The 14,089-nt window shown below is 37.3% G+C and overlaps 1 protein-coding gene across 2 annotated transcripts in view; it reads left to right on the plus strand.

Annotated features, from left to right (window-relative positions):
* Positions 1-2,627: 2,627 nt before the first annotated feature.
* The window catches only part of PLEKHG1 (pleckstrin homology and RhoGEF domain containing G1), a gene marked incomplete at both ends in the record, with an annotated part of 88,524 nt that continues 77,062 nt past the window's right edge, over positions 2,628-14,089 (plus strand). The window contains one exon of one of the 2 annotated variants that reach the window (XM_079550464.1): positions 2,628-2,697. In XM_079550464.1, coding sequence (XP_079406590.1) covers positions 2,649-2,697 — 49 coding nt within the window. The remainder of the gene's footprint in view (positions 2,698-14,089) is intronic. The other variant, XM_079550463.1, reaches the window with a different exon arrangement.

A 14,089-nucleotide genomic window follows, 5' to 3' on the forward strand; every position in this document is an offset into this window, starting at 1 on the left:
TTGGTTTTTAAAATATGTGATTTCCATGTTTTTTAATGAATTCTCTTAAAATACTGTTCTGTGTCACATAATTGACCTGACTTTACAGGTGGAATTTTAAAAATTGCTGACAATGCTATGGGATAATGCCAAAGGCTGTATACTGGTGGAGTCAAGTTTGCATGCCACTGAATTCCTTTGGTGTTCTTTATCTCCTGTGCAATTTAGAAAACGTCAGGGAATGGTAACACATTTCCTAGGCCATTTCTTTGCTGAAAATCATTACCTAGACAATGTTCTGAAGATGTGTTTTTCAAGGCATAAAACTGACTTTTCTTCTGCCTGGTATGCACTTGCTATCTCTTACTGCAGTGCACAGTTGCTAAACTGGTAAATCTGTGAAAAACAATTTGTGGGATAGGAATTTTCAAATTGCCTCATATTGTCTGAACAAATTTTTGAAATGAGCAGTACTGTAGCTATGGGAAGTCTGGACTTGTTCAATAAATACCATCAATTGGGGTGTGCAGTAATTAAACGATCCTGCTTTCAATTTACCATTGTGTTATTGCGAATGCCGAGGTCATTCAGTGCCCATTTGAACCCTGCTGGATTTTGTGCAGGAAGTGATAGGTTGTGCTTCACAGAGAGATGAACACAGATACTCCATTAAATTCCTGATAAGTGCATGTTGGTAGGTGTCTTACTTTCAGAGTAAAGCTTCCTGGTCCTGACTTTGGATGACAGAAAAGCAAGGGGAATAGCTTTTTTACAAGATTGGGGAGAAAGAAATGTTGGCCTACATTAGACAAGGAAGCTTTTACTTGCATAAATGAAAGCTGGGGCAGAAGAGATGAGAAAAAAATAAATTATCGCCACTTTTATGTCATTGATGTGTCAGTAAGTTACTCTCTGAACATTTTTATACTTTAATTCTATGCAACTCAGAACAACCAAATCCAGAAAATAAATAAATACCCTCAGTCTATTATTTTAAACATGCAGTACCCTGAATTTGCAGTACAAAACAATTTATTTAAAAAGTAGAATGTATAGAAACAATTTATTTTATTTTGAAATGTATCACAGAATTAGACGCAGACTGTTTTTATTGGTGTGATTTCTTAGTCTAAATGTACCATAGCATTAACTAGTTTCTAGTATCTTTTCAGTCACCGAATGAGTAGAATTATGAACTGATATGATATTCACAAAAATATATTGCATCATTGAATGCATTGGGTTGGATGAGCTTGCCAAGTTTTAGAGTTATTGATGTATTAATTCTATTTAACTGCTTAGTGATGATGACACAGACAATTAGTTTGGAGGAATTTGTTTGAGTAATGGACTAATTTTTTAATACCATTTCGAGTGTATGTTTCTGTTTTTCAGCAAATTTATAAAGTGTTTTTGGAGACTGTTAAGTATTCACAGTTACCTTAATTCTCTGCTGAGGGCACACTCAATTGCTTACTTTGTGACACTGTTCTGTTGTCATTCATGAGATCAGGTGCACAGATTTTTAGAAAACATTATCATAATATAAACATTATCACTATTAATTTTAGGGAACTGAGAGAAAACTTTATGGCTAGTTCCAAATGTTCAGTTTGTGCCATGTTCTGCAGACAAAACACCTGAATTATGGACAAAATTGCTTCATCAGTGGTACTATCGGAGAAAGAGCTGACAGATTTTATCTTGAGTAGAGATGAACTGGCTGATAAGGAAGTCACATGCAGTGGAGTTTCAGCTAAATTTGAATTAGCTACATTAATGAAATCTTAAGGTATGTTAGTGGATCATAGCTTCATATCTAAGCTATTTCTGAACTTTTAAAATATGTGAATTAAATATGACAAATATGATTGCCCCGGTGAGCATGCCTGAAATTCTTTTAGTGACTTAAATTGCTTAAGAAATCCTACTTTTTTTTTTTTTTTTTTTTTTTTTTTTTTTTAATAGTTTGTTATTATTGTGAACTCAATTCCTTTATTGAATGCTTGTGTAGAAATGTTTTAATTCTAGGTCCAGTGATAGAATTAAGAAATAGGCAGATGCATTTAAGAGCAAAATAATTGAGTAGGAAAGAAAATATTTCTTTTCTTTGTTACTGTTCAGATTCTGCTTTACTGCAGGATGTGCTGGGGAGGTCTCTCAAACCTTGTGTCTGATGAGTGTCTAAATTCTATGCTGAATCAGCTTTGTTGTGTCAACAGTGCTAGAAACGGAAAGGTTCAGCAAATTCATTAAGTTCAGCAGCACATGGGTGTAAGCAACTCTTTTGTCCCAGTTCATAGATCTCCACCTAGAAACTCTCTCTTTGCTGAGTGGAAATATCCAGGCTTAAAGACTGAGGTCTACCAGATGTGCTTTCAGTCTACCATTGTGATTTATAAGAAGGTCCTTTTGTGCCTACCTGCCTGTAAATAAATACCACTGTATTTATTCACATCCACATTACATTCTACCAAGCAGTATTGTAGATGAACTCTAGGGAGTTTTATTTACTTATGTATCTTACATCTGAACTTGGAAATGATGAAAGCTGAAAATTCATCCTGCATGGGGCAGAGGAGTGTCCTACTGAAATGTTCTGATTTTTATCGAGGTACAATTTATTTTCTTTATGTCTGTTAGGTTTTACTAAGCCTGTCTCTGCTGAGATGCCAGATAAAACACCAGGTGGTACTGAACCTGTTCCCAGGACAGAAGGTGAGTAGTTTTCTTTCCTTCAGAAACACTTAGTTTTCATGAATTGTCATAGTTTTTGAGAAGAATTAATTAAAAAAAAAAGTATTTATTTTCCTGAACTTTCCTTAAGAGAGAGTTGAAATGGCTTAGTCTGTACGTTTTTATCTTAATAGCAGTAAATTTTCTCTTATATTTTTGTGTAACCTTTCTCCCTCTCTCTGACTCATTATCCTCAGTAGTACTGCAGTACATAAAGACATAGGGACAAACAGTGGGCTGCTGGTATTTCACCTTCAGGGAAGATGTCCTGTCACATATAAATAAGGAGCTCCTGTGGGATAAGGTCCAATTTTTAAGTGGGACTCTTAAGGCTCATAAAATCTAAGCTGACAGTCATGAGATGAGTGATACAAAGAGGAACTATGTATCAGTGACTCCTATTGAAACACGAAATCTTGAAGCATTCAAGTGTTCAGTCTCTCTGAGAATTAGACATCTTTGAAATTAAGCAAGTTTGGACACTGCCTTGAGGATCTTGTTCAATACCTTTTGAGTTTTAAGCTATTTGCATCTTTAAAAGGTGTTCTGGGATGTGCAAATTAAGCAAATCTTGCAAAATAGCACAAAGCCTTCAAGGTGGCCACCAGGAAACGTTTGGACTAGAGGGATGCTTATTCTCTTGGCTAGATTGTGGCAATGGTTCAAGGACAGAAAATTAGGATTCTGAACATACAAATATCTGTATATTGGTGTACTGACTTTGGCTGGGATAGAGTTCATTTTCTTCTTAGTAGCAGATACGGTGCTATGTTTTGGATTTGTGGAGGAAACAGTGCTGATAGCACACTGGTGTTTTAGCTGTTGCAGAACAGTGCTTGCGTAGAGCCGAGAACATCTCTGCTTCTCACATTGTCCTGCCAGTGAATAGGCTGGGTTTGCACAAGGAGCTGTCTGGGGACAGAACCAGGACAGCTGACGCAAAATGATCCAAAGGGTATTCCATACAACATGGTGTCATGCTGAATGGTAAAACTGGAGGGGGAAATTTTCCAAGGTTTTCATTGCTTTGGGAAATACTGGGCTTTGGTAGACTGGTGGTGAGCAATTACTTTCCTTAACTTTTAATTTTTTTTTTCTTCTATTTTCTTATTAACTGGAGCACTGCAAAAGATTGCCAGAGAGGTTGTGAAGTCTCTTTTTATGGAGGTATTGAAGACCCATCTGGGCGCTTGCATGTGTGACCTATTGTAGGGAACCTGTTTTAGCAGGAGCATTGAACTCTTGAATCTCTTGAGGTCCCTTCCAACCCCTGCAATTCTGTGATTCTGTGTGATTTTATTCTTCTGTGTGAAATTCTTTAACTGTGGGACATTGCATTGCTATGCAAGGGATAGCTACGTTAGTTAAAATCCTTGCTCTCTTTCCCATAAAGCTTCCTCTGCAGCTGCCCATTATGCTTTACTGGTGTACATTTTCAAGCTTTTTGTGTTGTTTAGTAGCTTTTGATACCTGTTTAGTTAAGCACACAAATAATAAAATGTCCTGCAGGTTATCAGGGAAACATAAAGGTGGAAAGATTTCTGACTCCAAATTCAGTTAGAGCTATTAGGGATACTGTGGATAAATTCTACTCTATTTATGATTCATTTTTAAAAAAATGCATCCCAAGTTGTCAGTTTTTATGTAATTTATACAAAATTCTTGTGAATTGAAAAAATTTACCATATTCTGGAAGAGACATAAAAAATGATCATCTGAGTCATTAAGAAACTGTGCATATAAGGCTGCGTAACTGTATGTTGTATGTGTAAGGGAATACTTGCATATATATATATATATATATATATATATATATATATATATATATATATACACATACATACACATTTCTACGTGTATATATATATATATATATATACATTTCTACATGTATGTATATATATATTTGTACATATGTATTAGATATGCACCTATATTCACCTAGTCTTAAAAAGTGAGATCCTAAGAAAGCTGTTCCCAGTTAAAGGTTTTGAGTGCCAGGTGTCTGGCAGATGTATCTACAAGGTTCCCTGGGCAATGGATGTGAACACTGCTGGGCCTTCTTGGGCATGATGAACTTCACCTTTCATATTTTATCTTCAGAAATCAGCTAACTTTTTCCATCATTTTTCTTTCCAGATTGTGTTGACATTCCCTTCCTCCCTAACCTAATATATCAGTCTTTTGATACAAGAATGAGAAACCTGAAAAATAGATGAGGTTTTTCCTATGGATATTTTGAGGTGAACAGTATGTTGGTTTTCATGACACTCTATGTTCTATGAACTACTAGCATGAGGAAAAAAAAAAATCTGAATAACTAGAGCAACTTGTAACATTTTTATCTAGATTGAAGTAACACATCTTCAGGTACTTGGTCAACAACAGCAGTAACGGACCTAAGTAAAAATTCATACAATAAAATATAACTAACTAAGCATACAGAACAATGTTGACTCTTCATTTTCAAGTTGCAGTTATTATTGTATTTTGTTGCATTTATTAGTTTACAAAGTTCTTCATGTGTTTTTTTTTCAAATGTTATTTAATAGAAAATACTGAGTGAAACAAAACGTGGATTAATATTTATACTTTGCTTTTAATCACTTATGAAATTAATCTTTTTCTCTTAACAAAATTAAATAATGAGTAATAATGAATTTTCACTTAGGTGGGTTGTATTTTGCCCTGATTTTAATATTCTCTTCAGGACAAAACATGCTACTGGTGTTTTCTCATGATATGAGTTAGAATTTCTATACTTTGAGAGATTATTCCTTTAAATACTATTAAAGAACATTATGATACTGTTTGCTCAAAAGAATTGCCAGACATATTCCTGTAGCTACTCTAGCACAGACATGTAAGATAAACTTCCGTAGTCTTTGATCACATGTATCTCTTTGTTTACTCTGTGCTTATACAGTTTACTAGTAAACAGGAATGTTCCACTGGTCCAAAGTAGGACTGAGTCAGAAATCAGAAGTGAGTTAATTCTTCAGGGTTGAAACATCACTGCTTTTATGTGCATAAGCATTTATATGAATTGTATTATTTCCAGACATCTTACCGATGATTTCTTTTTCCGAAGAAATATTTATTCTATGAGTGGCCTTTAGAAAGGTGTGTTTGTTGTTACAAATGTCTGCTGATTAGGATTTCACATTTATAAGGGTCAAGTTGAGTTGACCAAGTGTTGGCAAGATAACAGATTATCTGGAAAGTTTTAAAAAGTCAGTGTTGCTTTAACCTAGCAGTGCCCCTCCCTGCCTCTCACCCACTGACCCACTGCTCCATATGCTCTGGTTAAATCATGAAGCACATAGAAGCAGACAATTGAGAAATGAGTTTCCTGTAATTAAGTTTCTGTAACTTAGTCCTTGACTTGAGAGTCCCCAGTGAGTGGGCAGATTATTTGCTTTACTGCTGCCTCTTCTGTCAAACCCTTTAGAGTCAACACTTACATTTATAAATGTCACTGCTTGCTTTGTGCTGTAGGTTTAAAAACAAAACAAAACAAACAAACAAACAAACAAAAAAACCCAATAAGCAGTACCTGGAAGTTATGGTGGTTCTGTGGTTGCAAAGATATCGGGGTGTGTGTTTTTCAAGAAGGTTGTGTAGCTATCAAGAAGTGGTAGACAAATGAATTAAAACAAGAAATTCCTCTTCAATCCATATATAGCTGTTTCTTAACTGTTTTCCTACAGCAAAGCTATTATATTCTATTTACAATAGATGCGTTTAGAACAATGTGCTATGTCAATACTAGGAAATGGATTGAGTGTATTTCTGTTTTAGCTTGCAAAGGAATTAACATTTGTTCTGCTCATGTTTGCTGAATGGTCACTTTTCAACTTGTGGTTTAGTTAACACTTTGCATTTAGACTGTGACAGGAGTATCTCACCTCTTGTGCAAATTCTTCCTCTTGCACTTGGAGAGAGGCTCCTGTCATTCCCAGCCCTGCTCATAATGGTGTTTGGAGCTGGGCAATTGGTCATCTGCAAAAATTTATGGGAATGCTTGTAGATTTTTAATCTACATTTTCTTTCAGGGGTATGACTTTTCATCATGAACCATTGATCTTACAGTATAAATTTATTGATTGATATCTTAAGAAAATGCCTCTGATATTAAATGGCCTGTGTAAAAACTAGGTGCTTCAACTTGTGGATTTCAGATTTTTTTTTTGTCCTTTTTGTCATGATACCTTTAAATAGCTCCTCATATCAGAGATAGGATGGGTTGAAAGAAAGCAAATGATGTTTACCTTAGAAGTTATCTGGAAGGCTCATGGGCTCAAAGTTTTTGTGGTGTTAGTCAGATGCCTCCCAAGTAGTAGTTCTATGCAAATATTTAGAAGGTAATTCAGGGGAAATCTTTGAGGTTTCCCCAGTTGGTTTCTCTGGGTTCCTCAGTTGGTTTCTCTTCTATTCCTTAAGAAGCAGAAATCTTTGAGAAAGATGTGAGGAAGTTAACCTCCCCCAAACACTTCCTTCTCCATCTTTCTCCCCACCTTCTTTCATTTACCCAGTTGGACCCTCCCTTACTGTCTTTGTGTTTCGTGTTAGCATCCTGAAGGAAATTCGTGCTACACCTGTGCTTTATAAACAGGCACTGACAAATCCCAGTGGACAACAGGATGACATCACTGCAAAGCTTCCTATAGTAACAGCAATGTTTTTCCTTGTATTGTGTACCTGATGAAATTAGTGGGAGCCTACCAGCTGTTACTGTTATTTGTGGTAACACACATTTAGCTTCATAATCCCTCTGACATATGTTTGCATGCTATTTCGGCTGTCATGTGTGATGTGTTGCGCAGAGAGAACATGCAAGTACAGCCATGTTAGGCTTCAAACTGCCCAATGGATTGTACGTTTAAATGAATAAAGTATCACAACTTATGCTTCTACATTTTGCTAAGAATGATTCCTTCATGGCAGGAGTGACATGAGAAATTCATGTTAGTGGGTGCTGAGTGTTGCCTTCCTGTGCAAAGCTGCAGATGCTTTCACTGGATACATAGCAATGAAACGGTATATTTATAAAGTTGCTGTTACACTTTGCTATTACTGTACCACTTTTCAAGAAACACAAAATTAACTGAGACAATGAAAAATCTCTTATAGAGGTTTCAGTGATCTAAGTGTGTGTGAAGTCAGAAATAACACAGATACCAACTTTTTTCGTGATCTGATACTGATAGGCCAAGGCGGAATGGCTTTAAGCTAAAAGAGGAGAGATTTAGGTTAGATATTAGGTGGAAATTCTTTACTCTGAAGGTGGTGAGGTATAGGTGCAGGCTGTCCAGAGAAGCTGTGGCTGCCCCGTCCCTGGAGGTGTTCAGGGTCAGGTTTGATGAGGACCTGGGCGGCCTTATTTGGTGGGGGGCAGCCCTGCCCATGGCAGGGGGAATAAAAATGGATGGGCTTTTTAAGGTCCCCTCTAAGCCAAGTCATTCTGTGATTCAATGAACTGTGGTAATAATGCAGTGTAGGTTTGATGGTTTATTGCCTGACTGAGATGGGAGCAAAGACATCAATGCATTGTTAGATGGCGATTGTATAATCGGCTTACCTGATCCTGTTCCCTAGAATTAGTTTGTTTTTATTCCTTGCTCCTTTCTATGTTTCCTGCAGCTTGTTACTGCCTAACTGAAGGGAAGAAACATCCAGAATAAACAGTGTTTATTGTGAGACTTAAAGAAACCCACTGTGCTGCTACGTGCACAAGAACTTATGGCCATTGGATAACATTAGATATGTGAGATTCAACACAAAAGGTCGTGAGTGTTTATTCAGAAGATGTTAGACTTTGTGTGCTGGCCTGCCAAAGATAGTGTAAATGTAGAAATTCATAGGAGTTGAAGGGGAGACCAGAGACATTTCTGGAAAAGAGCTCCAAATAAAAAAGCCACTACAAACTAAGGGAATCCCTTTAGCTGAAAATAGTTAGAAGCTAGAAGAATGCTTGGATTAAACATAAAGTCATAGAATGGCTTGAGTTGGAGGGAACATTTAAGATTATTTAGTTCCTGTTCCCTTGCTCTAGGGGACCTCCCTCTAGACCAGGTTGCTCAAAGACCTATCCAGCCTGGCCATGAATGCTTTCAGGGAGGGGGCATTCACAACCTCACATGCAACCTGTTCCAGTGTCTCACTACCCTCACAGTACAGAATTTCTTCCTAACATCTACCCTAAATCTACCCTCTTCCAGTTTAAAGCCATTTCCCCTCATCCTGTCTCTAACTGCCCTTATAAAAAGTCCCTCTCCAGCTTTCCTGTAGGGCCCCTTCAGGTACTGGAAGGCCCCTATAAGGTCTCCCTGGAGCCTTCTCTTTGCCAGACTGAAGATCTTTTACTCAGCCTGTCTGCACAGGGCAGGCGTTTGCTATTCTCACTGTCCCCAACAAAATAATCTTCGTGTGCTGGGTTATTTTTCCTTAGTTACTATTTGTAGTCTGATTTTTGTAACTTCCTTTAATCCCCTATCCAACAAGTCATACCTTGAAGGAAGACCAAATTTTGGTCTGTATTGTCCAAATATTGTCTGCATGAAGACAATATCTGAAATTCTTAACCCTAGAGGTGGTGAAGACTAGCAAGTTTGAAATCTGATTTAGAATGGCAGAAAAGAAAAGCGAAAGGGTAGGGAATTTGGGTTTTTTATTTCAGACTCTGCTGTCTAAGTCATTGGGCCGTGCTAGGTCCTACTTTTATTTTCAGCTGCCAACAGGATGCTATCTGTTTATGCTCTTCATGCTTCCTGAGCTCAGCGGGATGGAGGGGGAGCAGGCAGCAATGGCTGTAGCAACCTTCATCTCAGGCAATGAAGGGTGATGAGAGACAGACTGTTCTGGGCTTTGTGAAATGATAGATTACAGTGAAGCCTGCTCTTCACCAGAAGATGCAGCTGTTGTAATGTCCTGGTTAAGTCACAGACTACAAAGCTTAGCTATTAACTGGTACACTAACTTGTCCTTTGAGTGTCTAGCATTTTCATTGCCACCCTGGTTGGCTGGTGCTTCAGCAAATTCTATTTTTGCTTAATCCTTAGTGTCTGCCTTGCTTACATCTCCAGAATGTGCTGCTGACCCAAGAGAAGCCATTGTAGGTTTATAGTTCTTTTCATGCTTAAAAAGAGTTGAACTACCATTACAGTTCCCAAAGAAAGACCCTGGATAGAAAATAGACTGTGTTGTCTTTGTTACACTGTAATCATGCCTGAATGTTATCTGGACTGAAAATGAAAAAGTCCTGATCCGTGATTTAAAATGTTGGTAGTATACTTCACATCCGCTCTTTCTAGGGTAGGCATGATAGCTATTGCTTCTCTTGGGAGACTTTATGGGGCGACTTTGTTATCAAACAGTCATTTTTTGTTAAAGCAATTATTTTTTTTACTAAATTACACTTCAGCAGTACTTAAAGCACCCTAGAGTGATGTAGTTATCATGGAAGTTATCTTATAAATTTTGATATAAATTGGTTTCCCTAGCCAGTGTCTTGTTGAGTGGCAACATGAACAAGGAAAGATCTCCAAACTTCTGTCAGCTACACAGGGTTAATGTCCAGAAAGTGAATGACAGTAGCAGTTAATCTTCCTGTCAGTGTTTAACACAGTAATAGGATGTAAAATAGATTTAAGTACTCTAAAGTCAGTAGTTTCTTAAATGAAAATCAATTTTAATCCCTCCCAAAGTACAATTGAGATTTCCTCCATATTTTTTCTTCCTTCTTTATTAAACTGACATGCTAGAAAGTTGTTTTGCAGTTCACTGATTCCCCAATCCTTAGTCAGCTTTAAAGGATGTTGAAGGATAAAGGGCAACTTATCTTATTAACCTAAAGGGAACTGCAACTCATAACATAAATTAGGTTGTGATGGTTACCTTCTTTCATCTTGAGGTGATTGCAGCCTTAAAACAAAGAGATTCAAGGTGTTAAAAATGCAAGGACATCTTGCTCTTTTAGAATCATGGAATCATAGAATCATTTGAATTGGAATGGACTCTTAAAGGCCATCTAGTCCAAATCCCCTGTAATCATCAGGCAGTGCAAGTACCTCCCATGTATTTACTGCTTTACTCTGAAAAACCTTGACAAGATTGCTAGTATCAATTATCACTTAAGAGTTGGTTGGTTGTTGTGTGTCTGTTGTTTTTGTTGGTGTTTTTGTCTTTTAGTCAGCTTATTACATGTCTGGCAGTGATTTTGGGCTATGCCAGTAACATTAGAAGTGGACTGAGAGGCCTTAAAATATCCTAAATTTAGAGAGATTAACACAAAGGAAATCTCAGTTGTTAGGTTTTGCTTTTTAAATTGGCTCTCCTTAGTTTAATTGAGTTTAAAAAAGGGGAAATTGTTGCTTGCTGACAGACAAGGAAGGGAGCTAGCTTTGATGTTTTATGAGCAATAAAATATTAATAGAAGCTTTTCGCATGTTTGAGTGATACCTCAGATTATTGAAGTCAGTTTCTTGAAGAGTCAGCAGGCTGGCAGCCTGATTGCAGCACTGTTGAAATACTTTCTGACCACAGAAGGCAAAGAAGGGTAAAGGTGGGAGATTTGTTCCTGTTGTGCTATTTCCAGGTCCTTTAATGGTCTGGGCAAAAGACTGACTGCATAGGAGGCTTCTAGTCTTGAAATTAAAGCCATAATATGTTCTGGTAACTGCTCTGGGCAGAACATGATGTGAAACTGATTGTGTAGTACAAGACATTAATAATTACCGAATCCTTTGAAAATAGCAACTGCTCTTATTTTGGCTTTTTGGAACAGTACTGTAATATTAACTGCCATCTTGGCAGTGGTCCCCACAACACATTTCACAGAATAGTTCAAAATAGACACAATTATCAGACGCAGTACACAATTTTTTTCTTATGTCCATGAAATGTACACTGTACATCAAATGGTGGAAGAACTAAGAAATAGTTTAAGGTGATAAGAACCTGAATATAACCTCTATCCTAGTGAGCCTGGACTCTCAGAGTTCACTGGGAAAGCCAAGCAATCCAAGTTATTTGGGTTCTGTTATGTCTAGCTTCTGTCAAGATAGTTGTGAGCCACATGGCTCCTCTCAAGTCTGTTTGTAAGAAGGGTTACTATCAGTTTATACAGTTGTAATTTTCACTGTGTAAAAAATGTTGTGTTGATGGTTAAGTCTTATCTCATGAGAGGGTTTGTCTTTAACAATGAAAAGCAATTTTTAAGAATCATGTAAAGCATGAGGTTAATCATTGGGGAATTTTGCCTAATGTCTGGCCAGGAGACAGTTCTGTTTAGTCATATCCAAAGCAGGCCAACATTACTAAAGATGGGATGTCCTGTCTTGGTGCTTTTTTTTTTTCTTTTTCTTTAATTAAATAGGCAATCAATAGGCAAAAGGAAATCCTTGAGGAAAATAGAACTTTGCTATGACTCTCTGAGAAAGAAAATGGCAGCTTTTCAAGATTTGTCCCTGATTGGAATCCCTATCCACTAAGACAGTCTTGGTTAAGATTAGATTCTAGCCTTAGGAGCTGCCTAGGCATTTCAGATGGAGCACAGAGAGCAACTTCTTTGGGCTTAAAGTACATATACGTACATATAATAAATATAAATCCTTTTTTTTCTCTCTGATCTTTAGGTGGATTTTGAGGGTTTTTTTTGTTGTTGTTTGCTTTCTCCCCCTCCCCCCAACATTTAAGTGGTAGTAACATCATGTTTTTAAAGGCTATCTAAAGCCTCATGGGCCCTTTATTTCCAAAGAAGTGACAGCATTAATTAGAGGCACTGACCTACTCTTCCAGCACCTGGCTCTCAAGTGGGAAACTGAAGGTGCCCAAGGGTTATGTTCTTCTCAGTCTGACCACACAAATGTTTTGTGAGCTGCTAAAATAGGCAAAGTATTGTGAAAGATTAGTTCTATGTCAGCTGTTAGATATGTGAAAGAAGATCTTCTTGAGATTGAATCACAGAATCACAGAATCACCCGGGTTGGAAGGGACCTCAAGGATCATGTAGTTCCAACCCCCCTGCCTAGCAGGGCCACCAAACATACACATTTAGATCAGGAACATACACATTTAGATCAGGATTTAGATTTAGATCAGATTGAGGTCAGTCATAAACTTGTTGCTCAAAAATATTTATGAATAATGTCTGATATTTATTATAAAATCCTATTTTTTACTCAAATGAAATGTTCGGTGGTTCCAACAGCACAAATGTGTTCCTGTCTTCTGCTACACTGATTTATTTTCATCAAGGATGGGAACTGTGCAAACCTGACAGAGCTTTGACCTTAAGTGAGACCATGTAGTGTCAGGGCTATGGGAGAGTGAACCAAACCCACCAGAATTACCACTCATTTCTGGGTGTAGTGTGTGTTGTGTGCTCCTTTTTATGAACAGACGTAATAAGAGGTTGAGCCTTTGTTTATAGGGCAGGAAATTCTTCCTGTCTGTGCCCTCCTTCAGCTTGATTGCTTTTTATTTTATTTTGTTTTCCTAAGCCCTGATGATGAGAATCTGACTCAGCTTTTTTACATTTTTTTTTTTTTCCTTCTTTTTGAGGCAGAACTTTTAGATGAAACTTTTTTGTTGTTTTGTTTTCTCATGTCTCTTTTCTTCCCCTTCCTATTTTTGTCTTTCATTTCTCTTTGGTGGTGCATCTAGACTCGTGAGGTATTTTCTGGGGCCCTTTCTTTGGCAGGTGGGAAAATCAAAGTTTTGCTGTGGGGAAAAAAACACACGTGCATAGAAACAAACAAAAACCAAAAACACAAGGTGTACTTGCCTTTCAATTTTATGAATTTAAAAGCCCTGGCACTATAGTTGTGACTGAAGTGTATGATACCAAAACTGAAATAGGGTTGCACTTATCTGTGGTGGGAAAATGTCACTGCATTGTTGCTGCTTCTGAATACAGACAAATAAAGTTCTTTTATAAAATTGTCAAAGTTTATAGGTGTATTTACTTTACAGCTACTTTTATAAGCTACCCACACCCTTCTCTGCATGTGAATGAAAGAACTCAAAAGAACACTGATAATGTCATACCAGGAAACCTTTAATGTAAAACACAGAGAATGGACAGGGCGGGGGGGGGTGGGGGGAAGAAAAAAGCTTGGGAAAAAGTACTACTGAAGGGAATAGATGGAGGGAAAAATGGGTAAACATTTCTGTAAGCTCTGATATGATACTTAATTCCTTGGTTCCATGTCTGAGCCTTTGCAATTCTTCAATAAATTAATGTGAATTAAAAAGCAGGAAAAGCAAAACAAAAATACAAGCAAAAAAACACTGAAAGAAAATCAACAACAACAACAAAATAGGTCTTGCAGAGCTGGAAGTACCGTTGTTGATCAAAATAGGTCCCACATAA

Source organism: Tetrao urogallus, assembly GCF_951394365.1.
Source record: "Tetrao urogallus genome assembly, chromosome: 2".
NCBI classification, from domain to species: Eukaryota; Metazoa; Chordata; class Aves; order Galliformes; family Phasianidae; genus Tetrao; species Tetrao urogallus.